The sequence below is a fragment of the Amblyomma maculatum genome, chromosome 1 (genome assembly GCF_055883805.1).
Source record: "Amblyomma maculatum isolate TAMU_Amacu chromosome 1, ASM5588380v1, whole genome shotgun sequence".
NCBI classification, from domain to species: domain Eukaryota; kingdom Metazoa; phylum Arthropoda; class Arachnida; order Ixodida; family Ixodidae; genus Amblyomma; species Amblyomma maculatum.
This window is the reverse complement of record NC_139344.1, coordinates 166,350,729-166,366,031: the sequence shown is the minus strand read 5'-3', so window position 1 is coordinate 166,366,031 and position 15,303 is coordinate 166,350,729. Positions and strand designations below refer to the sequence as shown.

Sequence of the window (15,303 nt, the reverse complement as noted above, 5' to 3'; positions counted from 1 at the left end):
ACCAGCATGCACTTTTGCTGCCACATCGCCGCCAAGTTGCTTAGTTATTTTAGGACACAAGACAGCCAAATAAGCAATTCTTTTCAGTACTACATCAGTCGTTTTGTTCATTGTCAATATGACACGATAATATTCATACAGCCCTAGCTATAGTTAAAATTTAGCACAGCATCTAAATATGCATTATAATTTCAAAACAGCTACGCTACAATAAGCTTAAAAAGACTTGCCAATCAATTGAATTCAATCATTAGGACTCCTAGTTTTTTTTCTCCAACTTAGCGGGACAGCATCTGGCAAGAAGAGAAACTGCAGTGCTACTCAAGTTCACTACAACATCCCTGCCTCTTCCACAAGCAAATCGGAAAAAAAGAATACAATCAATAAATCTATACCTTTACAACCTAACTACAGATCCCCCTGCAAACTGTTGCAAGTTTGAACCTGGGCCAGAACCACAGAGGTATGTTACCTATTCTGTAGTCAAACTACTACTACTACTAACCTGTCTGTACGGCACCATGGGAAACATCAAGAACAAAGAGGTAGGCTGCAGGTTGTGGTGGTCGTAGCTGCATAAAAAAAAACACACATTTTTAAGACATTTACAGACGTTAAGAAAAACAGCTCTATATACAGTTGAGCCCGCTTATAACGAACCTGAGCGTCACGCGGAATTCGTTCGTTCTATCTAGAAGTTCGTGATATGTGGGCCGCTCCCCAAAAAAATCTACATCAATGAAAAAAAATATATATTATTCAAAAAAAAACGTCTGTGATCGTTGCCTGACTCTTAAGCGCGCATCCGATGACGGCGGTTTCAAGCTTGTTCAAAGCTGAGATGTGTTTGTCCCCCAAGGCCTTAAAATATACAAAATTTTTAAGTTCCTCAATATGGTTCACTGCTGTGCTCGCGCTTATGGGCGCTGGCTCTGATGGCTCGCTGTCGTCGTCGCCCGATGCTGCGGCGTCACTTAATGCCCGCACTTACCGAATGGCCGTCTCATTACAAAAAGACTCTGTGACTTCAGCAGCGTCGTCCGCATCAACAAAATCTTGCCAAACGATATCGTGACCAGCCAGGTCAGCGTCAACAACGCGTCACCACAAGTCGTCATCAAGCTGGCTTTGTTCAATGTCTTCAATGCCCGCTTCAGTTGCATCGGCAAAGCCGGTCTTGTGAATACAATTCCAGATGGAATCGTCAGTTCCATCCACGCTGCTTTGACCATTTCCACCGCCGAATACAGAGAGATCTGGAGAGGCACATTGGCAGCAGGACGATCAACTGCAATCAGCATCCGCTGCACAACACGGCGCCGGTAGGCCGCTTTTAACGACCGTATTATGCCCATGTCCAGCGGTTGCACTTTTGATGTCGCATTTGGGGGCAGAAAAAGCAGCTCAACTGCCGTAGCCTGCACACGGTGGGCAGTATAGTTGTCAAGAATGAGAACTTTGCGCCCTTTCTTTACCATGCTGTTGTCAAAATTGATGAGCCATTCCGTGAACAACTTACATGTCATCCACGATTTTGAGTTGTGTCTGTACCACACAGGTATGTAAGTGCGGAAGCAACATGGCCTCTTTGACTTGCCGATGACAAATGGCAAGCACCGATCGCTTCCGTCCATGTTTGTGCACAGCAGTAATGTTATCTGCAATTTGCTGAGCTTACCGCCAGCACATTTGTTGCCCTTCATAGCGTGCGTTTTGCCAGGCAGCATTTGGTAGAATAGGGCCGTCTCATAAGTGTTATATACGTCCCTTTCAGCATACCTTGATACAGTCAAACCTCGATATAATGAACACACATATAACAAATTATTGAATATAGCGAACTCTTCCGAAATATTTTTGTCAAACACATGTATTTTTAACTTCCCATAGCGAACCGGTTCGGCATAAAACGGATATTACAGACTTCGCGACGGCAAGCACCACCTCATTTTAATAGCAGCAGGAAGGCTTCGTTGCACTACATGTGTGTTGTGCGGCGCAGCAAACGTTCAGGACTACCTCGCAGGCGCTGACAGCGCCACAGATGCCACGACGGCATTGGGAGTTGACAGCCAAAGAAATCCATGGCCTCCGAGATCACCTCTGCGCGCCTGTTTGTGCGCGCAGAAATAATCTTGGAGGCCACGAGAAATCGTTCGCATCTCACAATCGCTGACAGCGCCGCTTCAGCAGCGGCGCGATCGAATGTTGCTTTTGCCCTTTTGGTTTTTGCTTCTTTCGCGTTTTTTCATTTTAGCAGCGGCGTCGCGGCGTGGCCGTCGTAGCATTCAGCGGAGACTGCCGTCGGTCGTCGTGTCGAGTGTGGTGCGCGGGTGTGCGTAGTGCTGTGATGGCAGTGAACGTGAAAAAAAGAGCAGCACTGACGTTAAAGACCAAGCTCAAGATAAAATCGGGGCCTTCAAGGCAGTTTACACACGAGTTTACAAGGGGAGACTGATTGACACTCTTCTCGTGAAGCTTCTTATGAAGCAGGACTTGAAGATAGACTTGCTGGGAGCATTAAAGCGGCATGGGACAGCATGGAAGGCGAAACAATTGCCAACTGCTTTCGGCACGTAGGTTTTGTTCCAGCAGAGGCCCGTGCATCAAGTGACGATGAGGACGATTCTGACGAAGCAGAGCTCCACGAGCTCGATGAGGCCTGGAACGATTTTTCGAGTCTTGTTGGTGACAGGCCCACAACAATGGCTGTAGAGGACTTTGTAGGCGACGACGACATCGTGGCGACCACGGCTGTACTGATGGACGCCGAAATCGCTGAGGAAGTTTCTGAACATCCCGCAGATGAAGCTGAGGCTGACCCTGGAGACGATGAGAACATTCCGACTTAAGAAGCGCTCGCTGCATTGGATTTACTGCGTCACCACTGCAGTGCTATTGAGAGCAGTGGGTTTGCCCTTGTTGAGTGTTTGCAAACTGTGGAACAGGGCGTGATACGGAAGGCGATCAACACAAAAAAGCAGGCCACGATAACGCAGTTCTTTGCGCGTAAATAAATAGACGTGACCCAAGTAGGCACCCTCCGAGTTGCTGTGCCTTCTCTGATTGAATTTTGCTGCTCTTGCATGTATTTTCTAGGAAATTTTATATTACTAATTATGGATAGAGGGAACTATTTTTCAATTTTTTAACTTTCGTTACAATAAGGTTTCACTGTACATGGGCAAAGTTTGTTGACAGCCACATACTGACGTCTTCGTCATTTACTGATGCCGATTTGCCATTGATGCACTTGAAAATTATTACGTGGCGGAGCTTGAAGCGATGGAGCCAGTCGTTTCCAGGAGAAAAATCTGAGAAGTCCAGGAGAAATACAAGGTCTTTTGCCTTGGACAACATCAGCGGCCCGCTGATAGGCCCATTGCGTGCCCCAGCGTCAAGAAACCACTTAAGGAGTGCGTCTTCAACGTCTGCATATGTGGCCTTCCGTAGTAGGCGCTTCCACGTCGTGGAGTCCGTGGCGGGACACTTGTAGATTTTATATTTCTCTTTCAGTATTGTGGATATTGTCGACTTTGACAAACCGTACTTAACCAGTTCGTGATTCTTCGCACCTTGAGAAAGATCTTTCAATATTAAAAGGTTTGTACCCAAATCCAAAGCTTTATGCTTCACTGTCGAAGTAGACGCTGGCGAGTGTGCAAACTTGAATATATAGGCTTCACACTACTAGAAAACAAACAACGCATCAGCACAACCACAAGCAAAAGAAATGAGCAAACGACTGCACACTGTACCGCTATCAGTCATGTGAGACACTGGGATAGAGGGAAGGGATAGAGGGGGAAGGGAAGGCGGTTCGACAACACATGATTGCATGCTACGTTGTCGATTGGTAAAAAACTTGACCATTGCTCTGACTTTCCCGTGGTCCCATGGCGAATGAGATGTTGCTCTCGGTCCTTTTCTTCGATCTGCGTGTTCACGTGGCTCACATGTGCTAGGCATGGCTAGGGAGGCTCCCTAGGCTTGGCTAGCTTTTTTTTTTCTTCGTTTCGGTGCTTTCTTTGCTGTGTCACTTTGCCACTCCTCTGTGCCTCCGTCTTAGATGCCGCGAAAGATAACCCGGGAAGTCACTTGCCGCATCTGGGCCGCTCCTTGTTTCTCCGCTCCTTGTTTGCCGCGATAAACCGGGAAGCCGCTTGCTGCGTCTGCGCCGCCTCTCATGCTCAGACGAAATGCCGCGGGGGAATCGGGAATGCCAATTGTCGAGACTTGCAGAGCACTGGATAGACGAATCTCAGCATGTGTAAAGTGGTCTGCGGCACCAAGGCGTTCGCTGTAGCCGATCAGCTAGTCTCACAAATGTTCGTTGTAGACGAGACAGAGCGTCATAACCCAATGTATATTTTGAAGCTCGCACCGGACTTGTTCGTGATAAGCGAGCGTTCGTCTTAGGTTGGGCTGTTATAGGTGGGCTCAACTGTATTATGGTCCGCAGACAACATCAAATGCCAAATCAAGTATAAAAAACGCAGAAAAGTACTCTATCCAAACCATTTCACAAACCCCACAGTGGTGACCTTGTGCCAGAGTATCAGTCTCACATTCGGGAGGTACCAGATTTGATCCCTGGTGCTGCCGGGTACTCACCGGTTTTCATGGCTACAAGATTTTCCCCCCCTGCTGACCGGCAAGTTTGAAGAGATTAAATACTCCACCATTAAAATAGCCTTTGGGAAAACTTCGCAAGCAGTCACACCCAAATTTTGCTATTTTTGTATCCAAGGTGTTTCAAGGCCACATTAATTTCTTTGCAAAAAAAAGTTCTAGAATGCTACAGAGATAAATTCAGGTAATAATCATCAATTTTTAAAATACTCAACAATGCTTTATAGTACTAGGAAATGGGCAATGCCAGCTTACAACTCTTGAAGGTCAGGTGGCAACATTTTCTCTAGCACCACATGCAGCACAAATGTCTGCTTTTTCCAGTGCTTTTGTAGCTCTAAGTCAGATAAATATGGCACGGCAGCACACAACAAGGAATGCCAAAGAGGAAGTTTATTATATATATAAAAAAAAATAAAAGCTCCAAGTTCCTTTTTTAGCAAAAATGCCTTCACTTCTGCTTGGCCCATAAACAACAAATACATCAAAAGCTCGTTAATATGAACTCGAGGGGGGACTGGAAAATTTTTCAAATTAAGCGGAGTTTGAATTAACGAGCGGGTGGTAAAACAAAGTGGCCATTGCACCCGGCTGCTTGTGCCGAAGCCAAAACAGCCATATCTGGAATCGTTATCGCAAAATACGCACTATACACTTCTGTGGTGGGTGATTGCGGGTATTAAAATCATGCGAGTCTAAATGCCAAAGGAAATAAAGATAGCCAATCAATTTATGCGCCTGGAACTAATAAGAAATGTACCCGCATGGGCGCAGGTTGACACTGTACGGCTTCCCGTTTTCCATACATACAAGAATCCACTCTAGGAGGTGGCGCCTGTACAGTGTCTTGAGATATTTAATAATCCTGAGGTTCATAGGCTGCAGTACAGCAGTTGTGTTTTTTGGCAAAAATGCCAGACGGATAGCCTTCAGTCCACTGACGTCACAATGTGCTGAACAGTTCTCGACGAACAAAAGAATATTCCTATTCTGTGCCGCAAACTTTCTGTCTAGTACGCACTACTACATGCAGGCAGTCCGTAAATATTGCTTGCGTCACTTTTTGTTCCAAACGTACTCAACAGGAAGAGTCTTCAGGCCTTTAAAGCAATGAGGCTTCACTGCTTTGCCCATCACTAGCAAGCAGCACTGTTCTGTGCCCGTCACGCTCGTGCACACCAGCACGGCAACCCTTTCCTTGCTTCGCTTCCCGCCTGAGTACGTACTGCCTTTATAACTCAGTGCGGTTTCATCAGCACTGAAGACGCCAGTGAGCAAATAATCAGAGAGCTACTCCTCCAATTTTGACAGGTTTCTTTGTTGACTGCGGCTGCCTCTACACAGAAGTTTTTAAAATTCAGCCCATGGCGGGCCTTGAAACGAGATAAGCAGCCTTCAGATACGCTGAAATCGCTGATGCCCATTTGGCCGGTGAAGTCCGCTGCCTTCGCAGCAATTATGGGTTCACTTAATGAAACATTCCTGCTGCGAACATCTTTATCCAAGTAATGACAGCATCCTTCATCTCGGGGTAAGACGACATCCGCAGTCTTTTCAGCGAGGGCTCAGTCTCCTTTTGGTAGGCATCAATGATAGTGTCCTTGTTCTCGGTGTAGGTAGACAACGTGCTTTTTTTATGATGGCACACTTCTCGGCAATTGCTGTCTTTGTTAAGAGACCCCGTTCGACCGCCTGCAAAATTTCCACCTTTGCCTTTAAATCCTTTGCCGAGCATTTTCTGCAGCTCGCCATGACTGGCAGAGTCGATTAGAAGTCACCGGCAAGATACCAAACCAACGAGCAAGCTCATGCAACGCGCGGCAACAAGCGTAAAAGACTACTCGTGGTGGTGCATTCCATTGATCGCGGCAGACGTAGCGCAACGAAAACCTGCAATAGCTTGCGTGGGAGCATTGACGGCGCCCGCGCATCAGCGAAAACCTGCTATGTTGACATGCACCGGAGGCTCCAGCAACGAAATTCACGTCTCGCCTCATGTGTGCTAAAATGAGCACTGGCTTATTCTTTCTCATCGTTGTGCATATTTAAAGAAAAAAAAATTGTATACATTGTACTCATTACGAGGAGACTCCATATACGAGAAGCAATATCAGCCACCGGCTCCTAGTTTGAATTAACCGACGTGGATACCGGCATGTTCAAATTATCGGTAGTTCTGACCCATTGATATACATACAGTCGAGTCCACTTATAACGATACCAGTTTTAACAATATATCGGTTACAAAAATGAAAATCTGCTGTACCGTCCACTTTTGTATGTTTTGTATGGTAAAATAACCCGCTTACTACAATGCCCCCTAGCCACATTATAAGTTATAACAATGAAGTCTGGCTCCTGAGTGCTCGTGCCAAAAGGTAGTGGAATGCGAAATCCTTAAAAAGAAAAAAAAATTCCAGCTGCTGCACCCTCCCCGCCACGCGCTCATACAATAGAACTTGTTTTCTGGCCTTCTCCGCATTGTAAGCCACGCGCGCCTTTCTCCCGCTGCCCTTCCACCCCTCGGAACACAAATGGACTGCGCCCATAGCTCTGCGCTGCGCCACCCTCCGAAACATAAATGGATTTCTCCAACGCCCGACAGTGCTGATCCGCTGATCTGCTCACTCACCCGCTCGCCCCTCATTTTGCGCAGTTCTGCAAGCGGATTTGGTTGCTTGTGCAAGTTGATTGCGTCGAAGTCGTTCCTGGCCACACAGTTTCTTAGTCTCATTTGAATCGCCTCCGAAGCGGAAGATGGCTGATCTATCCGCTGATTATCGGACGATGTTGCCGGTGAAAAGAAAGCACACGGCTATCGATTTGGAGACGAAGTGCAGTATCGCGAAGGAGTACGAACTATCGCAACAGACGGTGTCGACGATCAGCCGCTCTGCTGAGAAGTTCAACAAAGAAAGGTCCTCGCTTGACAGCGGGCGCAAACGTGTTCGACAAGGCGCCTGACGACGACAGTGACGGCGGCGACAGCGACGATGACGCGGTAGGGCAGGCTGCCTCAACGTTCTCGCAAGAGGCCCTGCAGTTGATCCAGTCCCTCTGGGGCTTTGTTTTCGCGAGGGACCTTCCGCTGCACTACATGATGTACCTAGATGCCATGGAGAAGGATGTCGACAAGCTTCGCGTGAGGCAAGCAAGGTTAACGGACATTGGGTTTTCTCGTGCAAGCCAGTGAGATGTGTACATGGTGAGATGCTTGTGGCGATTTCACCCCAGGGGCCTGCGTGCCCCAATCTCCTCTACTTTTAAATAAAAGTTTCGTCTCTCTCTCTCTCTCTTCTCCCCAGCGTTACTTCGGGATTTCTCAAGCTGAGGGGCAGCCGCGGCAACCTCCTTGTATTTCTTACAACACCCTTTTTGGGGGCCAACAAAACGATGTCTCGGCGGAGCTCGCATGTCACTTGCCGTCCGTGACCCCTCTCTGCAGTTATGCTTTTTTTCGTGCAAATCATTTATAACAATTATCGGTTATAACAATGAAAATTTCGTGGCACTTGAATATTGTTATAAATGGACTCGACTGTATAGAAGGTTTTCAGGGACCCAGGCATCAGTTTGAATTAACCGGCAACTAGCATACTAACTCCATTGTTACAACTGCAGTTAGCAGAGCAGATATAGTAAGTCACCAAATGCATTCCTACATTAAAATGCAAAGACAATACATACCATATATTCTGTGGGCGCAATGAACTCCACAGTAGCGTTACGAACTTCAGGCCGCCGTTCTGGTTCACCATACTTTTTGGTTGATGGATCATACATGAAGTCATCAGGCACTGAAGAAACATCAAGCAACGCAAAACCAGTAATATGATTAGTAGCAAACCACAGAGCTTCATGCCATGAGTGACGCAAAGTCTGCCAATGAAGCAGCTTCCTTTCTGGACGGTATGTACAATCGTATGCATAATCAAGACGACGAATGTGGGTCCTCCCATGAACATGGCACGCGCACACAGTTCAGTTGTCGATATCCTCAAGAAGATGTCAGTTAGCTTGGCATGAAGCACACAAATCCAACAGACTGACTTTTTCCTGAATCAGGGAACGATTGATATGCTTGAATCTTTATTATGGCTTTTCTATTCTGCTAACCCAGTTATAAAAAAATAAGCAACACTCCTGATCCGTATGAATATCATTATAAGTGGGCTACACCAGTAAGTACCTACAATCTGGCACATTTAGGAAATAGCATCAGAAATATTTTTTTCTAAGTTCTTCGAGATGTGAGCATGAGATTAAAATGTGATTAACTGTGAGTTCATCACCACACATTTCACACATAGGTTTGTCTTTTTTTTTTTGTTAGCAGGAAACTATGGGTAATATGTGTGTGTCCTAAGTGGAGACAACATAAAACTACTTCAATAAAATGTCCCTGATGGCAGGGCATGATTTCCATTCTCTCACATCAACGTTAATTGTGCTCTAAACTATATAAAAAAAAACTACTTTTCAATGACAACTGATTTAATTTCATTACTAATTACTTTTTTAGAAACTGCAAGAAAGACATTAAGTTATATGTATCAAATATTGCTTTTCAAGAAAGTAATAACATTATATTACAATTACTTCCAAAAAGTAATGCAGTTACTTTTAAATTACTTTCCCTTTTTCAAGCAAAAATGGAAAGTTTCTTTTACTGTGCTTATCAAAGTAAACACAGTAAGAAAAACATCGAACACTCAAGATGTGATACCCACTCTTTAGTCTTCACGCTGATTTTCATCCTAATCATCCATCCCTCTCCTTTTCTAAAGCAAAAATAATGAAACAGAAACAAGATAATAAAAACAGAAGCAGGAACAGGCCTAAAAGCCCTCGTTACTTTCAATGTGCTCAAGGCAGAAACCAGAGGCGAACACAACGCCTTGTTGCCTCTAGCTTCCGTTTGAGGCCTGAGAAGCACGTAATTTCTCGTCTCTGCAGTTTCATGAATCGACCCTGGCAGTCTGCATGCTGGACACTTCCCGCAAATCGTACTACTGCCTGTGCCTCCCCGCCATGTAGTGACGAGCGTAACCAAGCACTTCTGTGCCCTTAGTCAGGGAATGCCTCAGCTCATGCCTGTCTCTCGTATAGATGCCCATGGCAACTCAACAACACAACTAACACTGGTGGTCAGTACACATGACAAACTATTTTTGTACTTGGCGGTCTCTTAACTGCTGCAAGCTTTCTAAGTGTTGTTCCCGATTTCAAGGCATTTTACCTTACTTATAAAATAACAATGCTCTGCCGATCCAAAACCAATATTAGGAAAGGAATTGAAGCTGCAAAACTACTGTCCCAGAGTAATTAATTGCTACATAACAGATTACCATGAAAAGCAACTGAATTACTGCATAAAATTGCAGTAACTTAATTACTACCATGTTTACCTTAAACAAACAAATATATCTGACCAGACATAAAATTACTGCATTCAGTGCTGTTTGCAAAAAAAAAAAAAAATTTGAGATGCTACTTTAGCCCCTTTTGTGCCAAGCTACAGCAGATAATGGGTGGATTACTAAGGCATTCTTGTCAAGGAAGCAGCTAGAACAAATAATTATCATCAGATATATACCATGTCTATAACACTCACCGAGAAAAACTGTCAAATGCGTCGTAAAGCTTTATTATTGTCACTAGTGCCACAATCCATCTCAAACTGTCAAGATACATTTTTGAGTCAGACGCTCTTATTCATCCAAACATTTTGAGATCATGTGACACTGAACAACACAACTTCTAACAAGCATTGAGACTGGTCCTGAACACATATGAATGCAGCTTTGCTTTTAGCATCTCTCAGAGCAACATCAATATTTATACAGTGAAAGCTCGTTAATTCGAATTTTTGGATAATTTGAAGTATGTTGCTTAAGAAAGGGGGGGGGGGGGGGGGGTATACACAGCGGCGAACGGGGGTGGCTGGAGCGCGTGCAACAATCAGATAAATCGCGCGGTCGCCGCCAAGGAGGAAGAGGGGGGCTGAGCTGAGGGGCTGAAAGGGGGGCGGAGCTGGTTACGACGACTGCACCGCCAACGCCATCGCCGCCACCGAGTCCGGCGCCAATGCGAAACGCAGGAACGGGCGCCTAAGAGCTGCACTCTAAAAAGCCCTCTGCGAAAGAGCGGCATAGTCAGAGGCTGCGCACATCCAAGACGGGGACAAAAGATGAAACAAGGTAAAACCATGGAAGAGTGGGTAAAGCCTGAATGGCACCATGACAGTCGCGGCGATGCCAGAGGGTAGGGGTTGGCGGCCGCGGCTGCCTGCTCTTTCTTCCGTGCAATCTCCGAAACCTGCAACTAAATACTCGTTAGTTCGAGCCCTGTTAATTTGGAAATACACTGTCAGCGCGGCCCCAGCCAACGCACATGAAAGCCAAACGCGGTTTCGGAGAAGCGCTACAAATTACGCGAAATTATTATTTTTTTTTTTCCGAGAGTCGTTCATTTTTCCACCCATCGGTTGTCAATGGGTGCACGCGGTCAGCCACGATCATGACACCAGCTTTTAGCATTGTTCGCTTCAAAAGGCGTTTGCTGCTACTGTAGTAGACGGCACCCGCCCCACTCGCCCATGTCATGATAAAGCGAACAAACTGAAAACGAGGCTTGCAAAAGGTAAGCACATTGTGATGTTATCACTGCGCAGCATCTTGGCGCACTGCCAAGAAATGAGTTGTGGACCGTCACTGCGCAAAACGTAGAGACACGCTAATGACTGACGCTTTTTTTTTTTTAATTCTTTCTTAGGCAAAAATCGGGGGTGGGTGGGTCCAATATGTGAGAGGGTTCGTTACGCGAGTAAATACGGTAAATTTACTGCAATGCAAGTGGTTCTTGTCAGTTTTTCGAGGCCATTCGATAATTCGAACTCTTTCCCTTGTCCAGTGAAGTTCAAATTAAAGAGCTTTTTTGGTTGGTTGGTTCATAGGAAGGGAAAGGCGCAGTATCTGTCACACTTGCTCTGTGGACACCTGCACCGCGCCGTAAGGGAAGGAATGAAGGTGGGAGTGAAAGTGGATAGAGAGAAAGGGGAGCCGTAGTGGAGGGCTACGGAGTAATTTCGACCACCTGGGGATCTTTAACGTGCGCTGACATCGCACAGCACACGGACGCCACTTCGTTTCGCCTCCATCGAAACGCAGCCGCCGAGGCCGGGATTCGATCCCGGGAACTCCGGCACAGTAGTCGGGCGTCTTACCACTGCACCACCCCAACGGGGCAAAGAGCTTTTACTGTACCTCTTTCTCTTCTCCCTGACATAAATAACCTCAATAGCCTGAACATTCTTTTCCTTCACAGCCAAAAAGAACGGCTTTTCCAAGATAAGTGCCTTGAGCATAACTCATTAATATTAAACATAAAAACTATGGATTAAATTAATACTGCTATTTGGGGGGGGGGGGGGGGGGTACTTGTTCATGATTTGTATCTTGTAGTGATTTTTTATGCTTTGCAGGAATCAAAATACCGTTTCTTTGAATAAAAAGGAAGTTACCATTTTGGTAATCCATCAAAAGAAAAAAATGTCCATTAGAGGGTTAAAGGAATGATTTAACTGGAGCAGCAGAAGCAGTCAAGGCTGACAAATGCAATGCAATGTAACACTGCACCAGCTGTCAAGGACAGTGACGTGCACGTTCACAACAAAATGCATTTTTGATGCTTTCTCACTGTATTATCTCCCACATCGTAGATGGGCTGGAGTAATTTACATCTGACCACTCAATCTCTACTGAAGGCATCAAGATAACTTGGGCACCAGTACAACTGCATTGAAGCTGCACTCAAAACCAGTGACCACAAAACTATTCACAAATGAAAACAAAATATAAAACTGTTCCTTTCCACTAATGAAACAAAATATACTTCCAGACATTTTATATAGGATGACCGTGGTTTTATCTAAACATACTTCTCAATGAGGTGATGTATTTTTAGTTAGAAAATGGTCCATACAGATGCAATAAGATCCAAGCTTCCACGAACAAAATCATCACCTCTTTGTGAAACTACACCTGGACAAAGGAAAACGCTTCAATTTAAATGTATGCATGCCAAACCACTTGCTAATCAAGAACAAAGCAAGAAAAGAAAATAGCGACAAAACAATTTTCAAACTTTTACATCCACTAGAGCCTTTACCAGGTAAGAATGCAGATGCTTTAGCTATACTACGTGTCTCGTATACAGCCTTCAGCAAAAGGTACAGTCTTGGTCAAAAGTCCTAAGGCCAAAGGATCTTCGTCTAGGCCGCAAAATGAAGCCGTCACAGCACCATTAAAGGTCAAAGGCCAATTCAAATACTACGAAGTGATTTCTTATCCCTGACAGTCTTTTAATCTTTAACGGCACCGTGACGGCTTCATTTTGCAGTAGAGATGAAAATCATTTGGCTTTGGGACTTTTAAGCAAGGCTGTATATGTAGCAAGTACGATTAATACCGCGTCAGCAATCTAAGTTCACAATGGCGGGCCTTGGAGAGCTAGCATTTAGCAGCTAAAACTGTACTAGCTCAACACCACTCACATAAAGCAAAAGCACATTGATCTACAACCCCATCCCCAGGCAGGGAAAACTTACAAGGGTTGATGCGGAAGCATATGTTGCACTTCCACTTTTGCCGCTCCACAAACTGCACGTACGGGTTTATGTAGGCACGACAGGACCGGCAGCGCACTATGGTGCTGCTCTGGATCACAGGCAGGTGCTGCAAGGCAAACGGTGAATGGTGACGCTTACATCACTGCTATTTTGAACTCTCACAAAGCAACTCCCTCCTATATTCCGCTTCACAAGCTGTTTGCAGCACTATACAAAGTAAGAGCGACCTGGGCCAATCAAGATGGCCTGCACTACACGACTGTCAACTACGGTACAAAAATGTGGCAGGAACATAATCATGCCCTGCATGTCACCCTGACTGGCCCAGACATTCTGTGATCCTGTGCCCACATGACATGTGCTTACACACAGGTACACTGCAGATGCTCGTGAGGCTACTTGGTAGGCTATGTAGGAAACATCAATAATATTGATACGCAAGAAATACCAAGCCACACTTTTGTGATTCCAACTATCGGGTGTTGCTAGCGTAGTTTCAATGGGGAAAATCACAGGAGATTTTGTTGTTGTTTTTTTCAGGCAAAAAAAAAAAATGTGCATTTAAGTCAAGTAAGCACTGTAGACCTGCTACAATCTACAAGCACTGTCTGGTTCCAAGGCACCGTCCACTACGGCTTCGAAGCAAAGTAAGCCGGGCCTAGTAACACAGAGAGCAGCACACTGCCAGTACAGTAGCCGACCGATTTTTCCAATAATTCGGACATGCGCGATATTTCGGACTTTATTCAGGAACCGTCACGCAGCCCATAGGATCGTGTACAAACCGGGGGCACACCAATCTTATTCTCCTTGTTTTTTCCTTTCATGGTCTGGATCTGCGGTAACTGCCTGCACTAAGTAGACATATTCGCCTACAACTTCCAGTGCTTCACTACCTAACATAAACTGCTGTTCCTTCCCAAGGCTGTTAAACATTACCTTAGACTTCTGCATATTGATTTTCAAGCCTACCTTGAACTTTATCAGACTTCATCAGAAAACAAAGAGAAGGTGCAATGCCCGTGAAGATGTAGATGATACAGGCAAAGGCGAAGGAGATCATCACATGGACTGAATTTAAGGCCCAACAGGGGCTGGGTCACTCGTTTCATGACGCGTTTCGGGTTCAGCCTGCGATGCCCGACTTCCGTGTGCCATAACCTACCCATTGACTTTGAGGAAAAGCTTTTAGCATTCCAGCTCTTCGTTATAAAGAAGCAGCTGGAGAAAGATTACAGACTGGGCCAAATCAATAACGCCGATCAGACCCCAGTGTGTATTGACATGTCTGTAGCATACACAGCTAATGAGAAGTGCGCAAAATAAGTGAAATTAAAAACTGCTGGGTACGAGAAGCAACATTTACTATGACGTTATGTTGCGCAGCTGATGGGCGAAAACTGCCACCCTACATGATATTTAAGCGGAAGACTCTTCCAGCCAGAGAGGTTTTCCCTAAAAATGTCTTCGTGCACACTCATGAGAATGGATGGATGAATGGTGCCCTTGTCAAGACTGAGTAAGACAGTTTGACAACGCCATCCCGGGGCACTGTTGTTCAAGGAGTCACTCCTGATTCTCGACTCCTACCACGGCCACTTGACAGATGACGTAAAGTTCGTGCTTTCAGATGCCAATACGGACATTGCAGTGATACCGGGAGGTATGACGAGTCAATTACAACTGCTCAACGTTGATATCAGCAAGCTATTTAAGAATAGGTTACGGAATTATTATAATGAATGGCTGACACTGCAAGACCCCAGGTCACACTGACTGGGTGCATCAATGTGTCTAATTTCAATTATATATTCAAGTTCACAGTGTGCAAAAATGTAGGATACTACTACAAGCCCCATTTCAGCAAAAAGTGATGCACTGTTCCTTAGAGTGACTACCGTTCTTTCAGAAATTTATCTGTTCCATCTATTTTCGCAAAGAACTGAACAAGGTTTGCCCTCTAGACAGAGCTTTCCAATTTTTTGGCCAAAAGCTAACATGCAAGGATAGTATTAGCAATTTTTATAGCAAAGGTGTATATA

The 15,303-nt window shown here is 45.3% G+C and overlaps 1 protein-coding gene across 2 annotated transcripts in view; it reads right to left on the bottom strand.

Annotated features, from left to right (window-relative positions):
- The window catches only part of Sec24AB (Protein transport protein Sec24AB), a 131,888-nt gene that overhangs the window by 74,784 nt on the left and 41,801 nt on the right, over positions 1-15,303 (bottom strand). For both annotated transcript variants that reach the window (XM_084589520.1, XM_084589521.1), the window contains 3 exons: positions 13,241-13,367; positions 8,320-8,429; positions 506-572 (listed from right to left, as the gene is read on the bottom strand). In XM_084589520.1, the coding sequence (XP_084445646.1) occupies positions 506-572; positions 8,320-8,429; positions 13,241-13,367 (304 nt within the window). The remainder of the gene's footprint in view (positions 1-505; positions 573-8,319; positions 8,430-13,240; positions 13,368-15,303) is intronic.